The sequence below is a fragment of the Mycteria americana genome, chromosome 6 (assembly GCF_035582795.1).
Source record: "Mycteria americana isolate JAX WOST 10 ecotype Jacksonville Zoo and Gardens chromosome 6, USCA_MyAme_1.0, whole genome shotgun sequence".
NCBI lineage: Eukaryota > Metazoa > Chordata > Aves > Ciconiiformes > Ciconiidae > Mycteria > Mycteria americana.
In genome coordinates, this window is record NC_134370.1 from 49,052,092 (window position 1) to 49,064,235 (window position 12,144).

The following is a 12,144-nucleotide window of genomic DNA, read 5'->3' on the forward strand; positions in this document are numbered from 1 at the left end:
GCAGGTTTGATGCCTCAGCAAGGAGCAAGTTTGTCGTAGCTCAGCCGATTTCAGTTGCTAATGAAGAGATGAATCACGCAGGAAGTAGAGAGAGAAGGAAACTGACAGCAAAAAGAAGAAAACAGAGCAGGTATTTGCTTAGAGGACAGGTAGAACCCCCTCTCTCTGCTCTAGAGAAATGTAAGGCTGAGTTATTTCAAGAGGGAGATTATATGGGAAATAATGTGTGTTTTAGAATAAGTCATCATAAAAACAAAACATCCTCTAGAAATTAGAGGAGGCTGCTGTGAAAACCTTGTGCCACACGTCACAGCGTTTAAAAGTCTTTTTAGGAGGAAAAGGTTATTACAGAAATTACAGATTAAAAAAAAAAAGCCCCATCAGACCGAAAACTGGGGAGAAGATTTTGGTGAGATTTAGTTTTAAGAGTTCAGCTGAATAACTGGCAGTGGAGATGTGTCCAAATATGGATGAGGAAGGGTGTTTCTGGCATAAAGTTAAGCAAGTGTATTAACCAGCTCAAGCTTAAAGGGATTATCTGCCACGTCAAGTGAATTGCAATTCTGTCCAGCAAGGTAAAAATTAACACTGATTTTTTTTAATGACCCTAACTCCAAATAATAAGCTTTACTATCCTCCCATTTCCTCATTTTAATCTATAATAACTATTATGTATTACACACTAATATATAACATCTAATAATTAAATATATAATAATTCTTATATAATTGCATTACAATTTGACCAAAGAAAATATTACAGCAGCACATGATCGATGAACTCCAGACAAAGCAATCATGTGTAAACATCAGAGCTAAGGGACTGGAAATTCAGAGCCGGCTCCTCCCAGCTACTTATTTTCTTTGCAGGAATCAACTGCTGCTGCCACAAAACTGCTATAAATTAAATAAAGCCGTAAGGGGAAAATAATGGTTGTGAGGCCAAGGAGAGAAGAATTCAAACACTGGCTTCTTGGTCTTTGTTCAATAAGGTCCTTAATCACCTGTATTAATAATTAGGCACATTCCTCAGCCCTGTACTGAACTGGGGCCAAAAAGAGTGTGAGCGGCTTCATAAACCTCGGTGAGCTGGGGCTGGGGCGGATCCCTCACCGAAATAATCCATATAGCCCGCTCCCCATCAATAATCATTGCATTGCCTTTGCGTTCTCTTGGGAAACCTCCAAGGGAACTATTTTCCTCCCCTCTCTCCTGCCACCTGCCATCAGAAGATGCTTGGAGGTTTCGGTTTCCAATAAAATCATGCTCAGATGACAGTGTTTTGAGGCACCTCCATGCTGCACAAGGAGCAACTTGGACTATATTGGAAGAAAAGGCTATTTGAAAAGTAGAATTCTTTATTTCGCTCTCCTGGTGGTTGCTGAGCCTCTGCCACCACTTTACTCCATGACCTTGGGCAACTCACTTAATCTTGCAGCATCTGTGTCACTGGGTTAATCGTATTTACGGGCCTTTTATGAGGGTTAATTATTAGTTGGGGAATGTTTGCGTGGACCTTTCCAGATGTGACTCCTTGGATCAATGCTAAATGTTAATGCCGGCAAACAGACTTGGGGCTCGACCCTTTGTGCTGTGTGGGGGTCCACTGTGCAGGGGGGTTTAAATCCAGGAGGAGAGTCTTTTCTTTGGGGTGGGGAGGGACTGTGAGGGGGGCTACGAAACCATCCCCAGCCCACCCCAGACCGTCAGTGGATCCCTCAGCTTCCCCCTGTCCCTGCATACGAGGTGGGAAAGCTCTTGTGGGCGGATGGACAGACTCGTGCCTGGCCAGACCCGGACCCTGCAGCTGCGTCCACGCCTGCATCCGGCTCCCGATCGTGGCGGGCTGAGGCTGGGGGGGCATCCCTGTGCCGGGGCTCCTCTGCAAAGAGGGGTCTCCCTGTAACGGGGCTACTCTTTAACAGGGGCTCCTCGCGATGCAGGGACTGCCTGCAGTGGGGGCTCCCCTTAATGGGGGCTCCTCCCTAATGGGGACTGCCTGCAATGGGGGCTCCTCCCTAATGGGGGCTCCGTACGATGCGGGCTCCCCTTAAGGGGTCTTCCCCCCAGCGCAGGCTCCCCATACGGCTACTCCTCCATAACGGGGTCTTGCTGCAACGCGGACCCTTCCATAACAGGGGCTCCCCGCTGCGGGAGTTCCCCATAACGGGGGGGATTACCCTGTACCGGGGGCCTCCGCTCCGAGCGCGCCGGGCAGAGCGGGGCCGAGCCCCGACCAGCTCAGCGCACATGTGGCGGGCTGGGCTGGGCTGGGCTGGGCTGTCCCATCCCGTCCCGTCCCGTCCCCTCCTCCGGCCGGCCCACACGCACACGCAGCCCTCCCTCCTCCTCCTCCTCCTTCTCCTCCTCCTCCTCCTCCTCCTCCCACTTCCTCCGCACAATGCAGGCTGCCGGCCGAGCGGGGCAGCGGCAGCCCGCGCCCCCCCGCCGCCGAGCCCCCCGCCCGGCCCCGTAGAGATGCTCCGGGGGAGGCACCGCGCCGCCGCCGCAGGTGAGTGCGGGGCCGGATCCGGCCCCCGCTGCGCGGTGGCCGTGGGGGAGGACAGCGGGGACGTGCCGGAGCCGGCGGGATGCGGGGCGGCAGCCGGGGCTCCGGCCCGAGCCGAGCCGGGGGGGTCGGGGGGCGCCGGGGGCCCCGGCCCGCTGCCTCGCGCCGTACCCCGCTTGCCTGAGAGCTCCCCTCGGAGGGCAGAGCTCCCGGCCAGGGGCATACGCTGCAGGAGGGCTTCCCCCCGCTTTCCGGTACCCTGTATTAACGTCGGCCTCCAGATCATCTGTTTCTCGTTGGGCGATGCAGGGAAAAAATGGGCTTCGGGCTCCGGTTCCAGGGTTTTTACCCATTTATGGACACTTGAGATCACGCGGCTGATGCACGGCGCGTACGCGGGGCGAGCCCGCGCTCAGCCCCCCGCGAGAGCATAAACCCGCCGAGGGGGGTTTGGGTGGTCGCTGTAGCATCGCCCGCACAAATGCCGTGGCTGTGGATGTGCGGAGGGGACAGAAAGACGGACGGCAGCCATCCGGCCATCCAGCCCCCACGGGGTCCGTGCTTCCTGGCCAGGCAGGAGCGGGCGATGCTGCGATGCCCGGGGTCTGCAAGCACAGGGGTGTCCCTGCCTGACCGTGGCCCATCTGGGACGTGACACTGATGGTTCGGAGTTGGATCGATGCGTTTGTACCTGGGTATCGGAGGGGTTTTAATCCCCTAAATATTCAGATGTCGTTCTGGAGGCGGTCGCTCTGCCCTTCTAGTGGCTGCTACATGCTAAGTTTTTTTTTTTTTTATAAAAGTGAATATTGCTGGGGCTTTTTCAGGACTAAAGCTAATTTGCAATACAAGCAATGGCTTGCTGTGTGTGTTCAGTGAGGATACTGTCTTAAAAAACAGCTAGCTTGGTCCGAGTGAGGGCTCCGGCTGGGCTTTTGCCTACCTGGGAAAAGCTCTGGAGCTGCAAACTTTTTTGAAGAGGGATAAGGTATGAAATGAGGGAGCTGGGACCGCTGAGGCCTCTTGTTTGCTCCCCCAAATGACCTCAGCGGGGGGAGCCTTGCCGGTGATCGCATCCAAGCCCACCAGAGGGATGGGAAAGGTGACCTCCTCAGCCGGGACCCAAGGTCCCTGCAATTGTGAAACCGGTATTGCAGCCGGACGGGAAACTGCCTTCTTACTAGGGAAGAAGTCCGCTCGCTTTGGGGTGACACGAGGAAAGCCCCCTCCGTTAGTGGCCCTCTGCCGCAGGACCCCAGGGGGGTCTCTCAGGGGGGGCTGCGGGATGGCCAGGGATGCCCGATGCTGGCGGGCTTAGGAGATTTGGGGGTTTATTCCTTGATAGCCGCTTCCTGCGGGCTGGCTGGGAGTTGGCGGCTGTTTCTTCGCATCACGTGGTGATGGAGGAGGCGGGAGGCTGCGATGAGAAGCTCCCACTTATTATTGCCGCGTTAGGGCATCACATCCTGGGGAGGAAATGCTGGGGAGCCGTGCGCTGCGCCCGACTGCCCCGGCGATAACAGACACGGCCGCGCTTGTTCAGACCTGTCGCAGCAAAAAGAGGCGTCTGAGCCCTCCCCAGCAGCCTCGGCATGGCGAGGAGCCCCGGCGGAGGGGGCACGGGAGCCCTCCTGTGCCCTTTCGACATGTGAAATGTGGCAGATAAAGCTGGCTGTGGCCCGCGAGCGCTTATCGGGGAGGTTTCGCCTGCACACAGCAGGCTGGCACGTGCTCCTCTTCGTTTGGTTTTACTTTTCTCCCTCCTGGCCAATCGTCCCCTTCTGGGAAAAACCCCTGTGAAGAAGAGGGAGGGGAAAAAAATTTAAAACAAATTAAAAAAGAGGAATAAATCGGTTGTGTTTAATCCACCCACAGCTTTCCCCAGCCGTGGAGTTTCAGTATTGCAAGCACTGGCTGCATGTGTTAGCGTTCACCCAGGCGTTACCCTGGCCCCGATTCCTGGGTGCCCCTCTTCCCCACGGACCCCGGCCCCAGTGGCTCTCCCACGGCCAGGGAGAAGGAAGGAGGGCATTGCTGCACCGGCTGCAAGGGGATAGTCCCGGGGGGGAAGGGCTGATGACTACAGCAAACGCAGAGCTGTTTTCTTGGGTCTGAAATGGTGCAGGTGTAGGGACGGCACCAGCCGGGGCAAAGCCCCAGTGTATTTCATGGAAAGAGGGAGCCCATAGTGCCCTCACCCTAATGAGGTTAATGAGCTCAACCCCTATCAGACATCGGAGAATCCACGTGGCTGGCTCTGGCCGCTGCTGTGGGATGACTTCCTCTGTTCTGCATCCCTCCAGCAACGCTGGAAGTCGGAGCTGGCTGCCCGCTTTCCCACTGAATCGGTGGGAAGGGGTTGGGGTGTTCCCGAGGGGAAAGGTCTCCTTGTAGCGGGGTTAGGAGGCCTTTTCCTTCCTCCCCCACTAAAGAGGGGTCTCCACTGCTGCGATTGCAGGTGATTTGGAAACGAGGCAATTGCATCGGCGCTGCCAACGTGCCCGGCGGCGTAACCCGGTCCCGTGGTGACGGCAGGGCCGGTTGCACAATATCCCAGATGCCGAGGGTTTTGTAGATCGGTGCGTTTCAGAGAAAGGGGAAAAAGCAGCGGGGAAATGTTGGAAGTCACAAGATCCCGGGTTTCTGTCCCAGCTTGTCCACCCCGAGCACCGTCACTGTGTGGAAGGGATCCCGTGCCTGTATCTCCCTCCCACGCAGCATCTCCCGGGGAGACGGATTTAAACACCACCCTCCACAGAGATCCCTCTCGGGCTGCTGGTGGGTGGAGAGAGCAGTCGGCTGAAAAGGAAAATAACCCAGTTTGGGACCCCCCGCCCACCCGGCTGAGCCCCCTCCCAATCGGGGTGTAAGGAAAGCCCGTGGCTCATTTCGGGGGGTCCACATGGTCCCTTCCTGGGCACAGGCCCCCAAAATATCTCAGCCAGCATGTGGTGATGGAGGAGCCTGCAGCAACGCCCCTGGGCCGGGGCGAGGAGGGACCGGTGCGGGTCGACCTCCTGCCTCAGGCCAGGGTCTCATGTGGAAAGCAGGGGTTTGGGGTTTTTTGGGTTTTTCTCCAATCTTTTTCAGTTCGACGGGAGCATTTTCCCTGGATCTAAGTGATGGCAAATTTAATTGGTACTGGATGTCTTGGAAGTACCCTGAGGCTCCTGAGGATAAAGCTGTTGGAAATGATGCGGTCGCCCCACAACCCCTTTCTTTGAGGAGCTGCTTCTGAGGGTGCAAGCGGGGAGATGAGCTTCCTTCTTGACCACAGGGAAGCATCGAACCTCCAGAGAGGTTTTCAGAGGAGTCCAGGGAAGGAGCATCCTCCCTGGAAAGCGAGAAACTGTTGAAGTTTGGAAAAGAAACGCAACCTGAAGGCATGGCAGAGGGGTGCAGCTCACTCGGTCATGCCAGAGCTGCTGTTTTGGGGAAAACTGCTGGGTTTGAGCTGGGGCTGGGGAGAGGCAGGTCAGTGCGGGGTTGTCCCCTGGTCCCCCCCAGGCCCAGCTGGGCGTGCGGGGGGCAGAGCTGCAGCTGGGCAGGGGCACCCGCGCTTGCGGCCGGGTGGCCGGTGGACCTGTGGCCCCTGTTTCTGCCTGTAAGTGGTCTGGCAGGGCTCTGCCTGCATGGCAGGGAGAGCTGGCAGGGTGTGTAGTATGTGGTTTTCCAGAGCGGGCTGTGTGCGGCTTGGCTCTGAACTCCAGCCGCGCTGCAAAGCAGAGCCACCACGCTCAGGTCCCTTATCTACCCTCGCAAGTCTCCCCAGTTATCTGCTCCGTTTCCCCTTCTGCGGACAAGGCTTTTATCTTATCTCCATGCTCTCTTCCTCCATTTCCTTCTTTGTTTCTCTGCTAACTCTTGCCACAAAAAGAAAAAAAACCATGGGGGGGTGAAGAACAGACATGAGACCCTACTGCAGTAAGTCCATCCGTGGGCTTGGGGGATGCCGGGACATGCTTGGGAGATGCTGGGTGATGTTTGGCCATGCTGGGAGGATGCTGGGTGATGTTTGGCTGTGCTGGGAGGATGCTGGGTGATGTTTGGCCATGCTGGGAGGATGCTGGGCCATGGTCCAGCAATGCTCAGGCGGGCCTGGGGGCTTGCTTGGGTGATGTACATGATGCTCAGGTGATGCTGGGGGGATACTGGGTAATGCTCCAGTGATGCTCTTGGGGCTCAAGCAATGCTCAGGTGTCTCAGTGGGATGCTCAGGAGATGCTGGGCAGTACTGGGGGGATGCTGGGTGATGTCAGATGATACTGGGGGAATACTTGCGATGCTGAGGGAATGCGGGACGATGCCCTGGAAGGCCAGGCGATGATGGGATGGTCTGCCAGCTCCACCTGCTGGCATGCACCGCCCGACACTGCGGGCCAGCACCTGGGCCCCAGCGCAGCAGCAGCCCAAAATCAGAAGAGCCCATAAGGGAGAGGGTCCCGCCGAGCTGCAGGCTGCTGCCTTGGGGGAAAAGCCTCAAATTAGCTTGAAAGGTGTAATTGGTGGGGAATTTTGGGCAGTCAGTGTTTGTGCCTCACCGCAGTCTGCTGGCTCTTCACCCGAGCTGACCCGGCTTTGCTCCCCACTGCCTACAACAGACGCTCATTGAGGCTCTGAAACCAAAGCAGCAAGAGCTTTTCAGGGCTTTTCCAAGGAGGCGGACGGAGAAACACTTGGCCAGCCTGCCAGGATCCCCCCTGCCAGCTTCGGGCTCCCACCCTGGCTCGTGCAGGGCTGCCCTGGCCAGCACCGAGGGAGGGGAGCGCCTGACCGGATCCCTGGCTTCCATGCCAAGGATCAAACGTTGCTTCTCAATTGGGGTTGTTTGTTGGGTTTTTTTTAGGATCTCTGCCAGGTGCCGGGAGGATGGGAGAAGGGAAGCAAGTCCCTGTTGCCCTTGGCAGAGGCTGACTGCGAGGCAAGCAGGGCTTTCCATGGCTTCCTCCCCTCTCCTTTAGCCTGGAAGGGAATGCGGGACGCTAAAGGAAGGCTAAAGGATGTTCAGCATTGCAAATGAATAAAGAAAAGCTGCACATGAAAACCAACACGCTTTCTCTGGCCAACATGTGGGGCAAGCTGACTTTTGGGGAGCTCCCAGTGGAGCCTGTCACCCTGTGCCGTTCCGCCGCTGGCTGAGTGCTTGCCATGGGGACTTGCTTTGCTTATGATTTATTATCTCTCTCTCTCCTGTTCAGGAAGGCCAGCTCACCTCTCCTGTCACACACCTGGGTTGGGACACCGGCAGCAACATATAAATGGCCTCAAAACGGCACTTGGAGTCTCTGGACCCCGTGATTTTCAACAAGCTACCTCGGCTGGAGACAGAGCCCACCGCTGGCTTCCCCGACAGCCTCTGCAAATCCAGCCCTGTGCCCAACCCCAGCTCCGAAAACCATTTCAACTACAAGGGCTCCTACTTCGCCTGTCCACTGCAAAGCCCCGATGGCCCCGAGCAGCCCCTGGCGCGCTGGAGCCCAGCGGCCGCCTACCTGCACTATGGCACCGGTGCCGGCAGCCAGCCCGTGCCGGCGGAGGGGCCGCTGGTAAGCTGCCTGTTGTACCGACCTGAGAGCCTGGGGAGCAGGCTGCAGCCCCCAGGCACCGAAAAGGGCAAGGACAGCCTGATGCGGGAGCTGCTGATGGCAAGGGAGAAGTGGACCAGCCCGCCGCCGGCTCCGGGACACCCCTTCCCGGTGAAGAAGCCGGTAGCAGTGAACAAGGCGGCCGCCCTGGCTGTCCCCAAGCCGGTGTACAGAGCCCCGGCGTGCTTCGTGGACCCCAGGATGGCCCTGCCGCTGGGACCTCAGGCAGAGAGCGTGCAGCAGAGACTGGGAGATGCAGACTGGGCTCTGCCCGCCACCGCCCCCGCCAGCCACCCCGGAGAGCCCCGCGGCGGCACTGGGCTACACAAGAGGCGTCCCCACTCCAACCCCAGCCTCCCACCGCTGCACCCCAGCCTGGCGCTGCCCGCCAAGGAGAAGGTGGGCTCCCCTGTCACCTTCTCCCCCTACTATGCCGCCTTTGAGAAATACAGGGGCCCCCCTGGTACCCCCTTCCTGGAAGCCAGCTGCCCTGCTGCCCACAGCCAGAGGAAGGTGCCTGAGGTCCCCAGCCTCAGCCCAGACCCCTGGCTCAAGCTCCAGCCGCCTGCCGCCAGCCCAGCGTACCGGGAGAGGCCACCGGCATGCTACCCACACACCCACTACCCGCTGCCCCTCCATAAGGCTGCCCTCCTCTACCACCCCCCGGCTCCCGCTGTGGAGGCACAGCCCAGCGCCCTGCCCGGCACCTACAAAGGCGCCGGCTTTGCGGGAAGCGGGGAGCCCTTTCCCGGCACTTACCTTAAGCCCCAGGCCCCAGGGAGCTACTTTCCTGGCCCCTGGGAAACCTACGTGCCGAGGGCAGCCGGTGCCGGTGCAGTGGCATCACCGCCCGCCAAGTTGGCGGCACTGCCAAAGGATGCCGAGCCGCCGCAGCGAGCAGGCTACTTGCCAAGCCCCAGCTTTGCCTTCAGTCCCAGCGACACAGCCATATTTGGCACGTCCTTCGCTGGCACGGAGCCAGGCTGCCAGCAGCGCCGGGCGGAAAGTCCCCAGCGGCGAGCGGCGGCAAGGCACAACAGCGCTTTCCAACCCGTCTGCGCCCCGGAGAAGGTGCCCGGGGTCTCTGGTGGGCTTGCAGAGACGTTTCCCAAAGGAGAAGGGGGCTGGGTGAAACCCAGCCAGGGGGAGCAGGAGCCCCCCTACCCAGGGAGAAGGAGGGCCAGCCCGGCCCCCCAGGAGACCCCCCGCGGGGGACAACCAACTCCCATCATTGTAGGGAAGGGAGATGCCTGCAAGGTCAAGGATGCAGCCAAGGAGCTCGTCCCCTCTTCTCCGGCTGCCTCCCCCCCGGAGGGGCTGAAAATCCCGAGGGATGGCGAGGTTTCTCCTTCCTCCCCACCCATGCCAGTGATCAACAACGTCTTCAGCCTGGCACCTTACCGAGACTACCTGGAGGGGACTGAGGGCTCAGCCCAGGTCCCCTTCTCCAGGGAGCATCTGCAGGGGGACACCCCACCCCAAATCGTGGGGAGTAGCCGTGAGCCCGCTGCCCTCGGAGACGTCTCGGTGATGTCCGGTGTGCTGCCCGTGGGGACGGTGGCCGGCCGGGTGCTGAAGACAGGCAGCGGTGTGGTCCAGAGCCAAGGGGAAAGCTGTTACAGAAGGGTCCCCGAAAAGCCAAAGGCAGTGCCCCAAGACCCGGGGTCTCAGGGGGGCAGCCCCGGTGGGATGGGGAGCAGGGAGCCAGCCCTCGAGGATGTCGCACTGGACCTCAGCTTGAAAAAGAGACTGGTGAAAGCCAGGGAGACCCGGGGACCCATCGGACACGCGGAGGGGACGCTGGATGGGGAGGATGCGGAGGAGGAGAAAGAGGGTCCAGGGGGGAAGACGAGGGTGGAAGAGGGGGCCAAGCCCCGGGCGCTGCCCTTGCTGCTCGAGGTAGGCTCTGGGGACAAGAGCAACTTCCAGAGCTCGGCCACCTTCATGTTCAAAAAATACAAGATCCTGCGCTCCCTCCCGCCCAGCACTGTGCCCCCCCGGCAGGCCGACAGCCCCCGTGCCCCCCAGACCAGCCCGCCGCCGACAGCCCCCTCCAGCAGCATCCCCACACCACCGCCGCGGACCCCCCCCACCTCCCCGCCGGCCAGCAGCCCCCCGGCCCCACAGCCCGGCCCCCAGCCCAGCACCTCCACTCTGCGGGGGGCTCACCCGGACCCACAGCAGCCCCCGCTGCCCGAAGTCCCCCGTGCGTTGGGAGAGGAGAGCGTCTCGCTGCCCGGGCAGTGCGAGGCCCCTGCCCCGCAGACCTCCGCCGGCCAGTATTTCACCACCCTGCACACCTCGCTCTGCGACATTATTTCGTGCTCGGTGACCAGGTCCTCCCCAGAGCTCCTGCGGGAGTGGCTGAAGAAGGCAGAGCCGGCGGAGGAGCTCGGAGGGATGCCCAAATCCCCCCCCAAGCCCAAGAATGGCTCCAAGATACCTGAACCTCAGAAGCCCACCAAAGGCAAGGAGATCTGGCTGGCTTTCCAGGACGTGGCCACTCTCCTCACCAACCTGCTCTCTCAGCTGGAGACCTTCATGTTTGCTCGCAAGTGTCCTTTCCCCCACGTAGTCCGAGCAGGGGCCGTCTTCATCCCGATCCATGTAGTGAAGGAGAAGCTCTTCCCCAAGCTCCCTGGGGCCTCCGTTGACCAAGTGCTGCAGGAGCACAAGGTGGAGCTGCGCCCCACCACGCTCTCAGAGGAGAGGCACTTGAGGGACCTGGAGCTGAAGAGCTGCACATCACGCATGCTGAAGCTCCTGGCGCTCAAGCAGCTCCCCGACATCTACCCAGACCTGCTGAACCTCCACTGGCACGACTCCATCAGGCAGCAGCTCGGTAGGTAGCCCGGCATCTCCCGTGGAGGGCTGGTGACACCAGTGGGTCCCTGGGACTCTTCCAGGGAAGCTCCAGCCGCGTCTGCCTCCCAGATGCTGCTGTTTGGTGGGACCATCCGTCACTTGCATGGTCCCTCAGCACGCTTGTCCTACCAAGGGTTCTGCAGAGCAGAATGTTTAGCTTTTCTCCACGGGTTGTGGAGGGAGAAAGCTTGAGCTGGGAGGTGGTGGTGGAGCCGGGGGGGTTGTCCCTGCCTGCCTGGGTGAGAAAAGTCATCCTGGGGATATGGAGGAGGTGTCGGTCACCTCCAGGCCACCTCTCCCCCTCCAAGGGCAGTGGGACCGAGTGGCTCAGGAACATGCTGGGAGCCGGGCACCATGTGCGCCGCGTGCCAGACCTGCCACCCATGGCTGTCCCATCCCACTGGTGACAGTCCCAGCACCCCTCCCTGTCCGGACGCCCTTTTGCTGCTGCTCGAGGCCATTGCCAACGACTTTATTTCTTACAGGTTCAAACTCGCAGGCTGGCCAGCATCCCTCCAAGTAGGTAACTCTTCTTGTGTGTGTGTTTATATGTATCTATAGCATTTATATGTAGTTATGTGAAGGCGTATGTGTATTTGTGTGTATTTGCCACGATGACGGGGAGCTTGGGCTGGCTGGGAGGAGCACACAGGTGGCTCCGCTGCCTGGGCTGGCTGGAGGGGGGATTTGCAGCTGGGGGGGGATTGTTCGGGATGGGGAGGTGAAGACCCTGACATCCCTAACCACTCTTTCCTCTCCCAGGTAGCCCTGGCGTGGATGCACTGAAAGCTGATGGCAAGGCGATAGCCATGGATAGCACGAAGAAAAAGGAGGCACTAAGGAATGTGTCAGGGGCAACAGCCGGGCAGCCCGCCTGTGAGGACGGGAAAGGGAAGTCCCCCCTCGTCCCCAGAGCGCGGTCCCCTCCCAGCAGCGACGCAGATGCCGAGACAAAGCAGGCGATCACCAGCAGACCTGCAGGGAGATGCTCGGCTCCCACCGGCGGGGCGGCTGTGCCCGAGGATGGGGACAGGTCCCCCCAGGGTGCTGGTGCCCGGAGGCCACCGGCACTGCAGGGACCCTCTGAGGACAATGCTCAGGGTGGAGAACAGCAGCAGGGACTCATGACCCAGAGATGTTCCAGGGCCGTGAGCAGGGATGGCTGGCGTGGTACCCTGGCCCCTG

At 59.8% G+C, this 12,144-nt stretch overlaps 1 protein-coding gene across 1 annotated transcript; it reads left to right on the top strand.

The window, feature by feature from the left end:
• Positions 1-2,386: 2,386 nt before the first annotated feature.
• Positions 2,387-11,504, top strand: C6H15orf39 (chromosome 6 C15orf39 homolog). The gene is made up of 3 exons (XM_075505669.1): positions 2,387-2,512; positions 7,708-10,936; positions 11,445-11,504. The coding sequence occupies exons 2-3, from the start codon at positions 7,768-7,770 to the stop codon at positions 11,480-11,482; spliced, it is 3,207 nt and encodes a 1,068-aa protein (XP_075361784.1). The 5' UTR covers positions 2,387-2,512; positions 7,708-7,767; the 3' UTR covers positions 11,483-11,504.
• Positions 11,505-12,144: the final 640 nt, after the last annotated feature.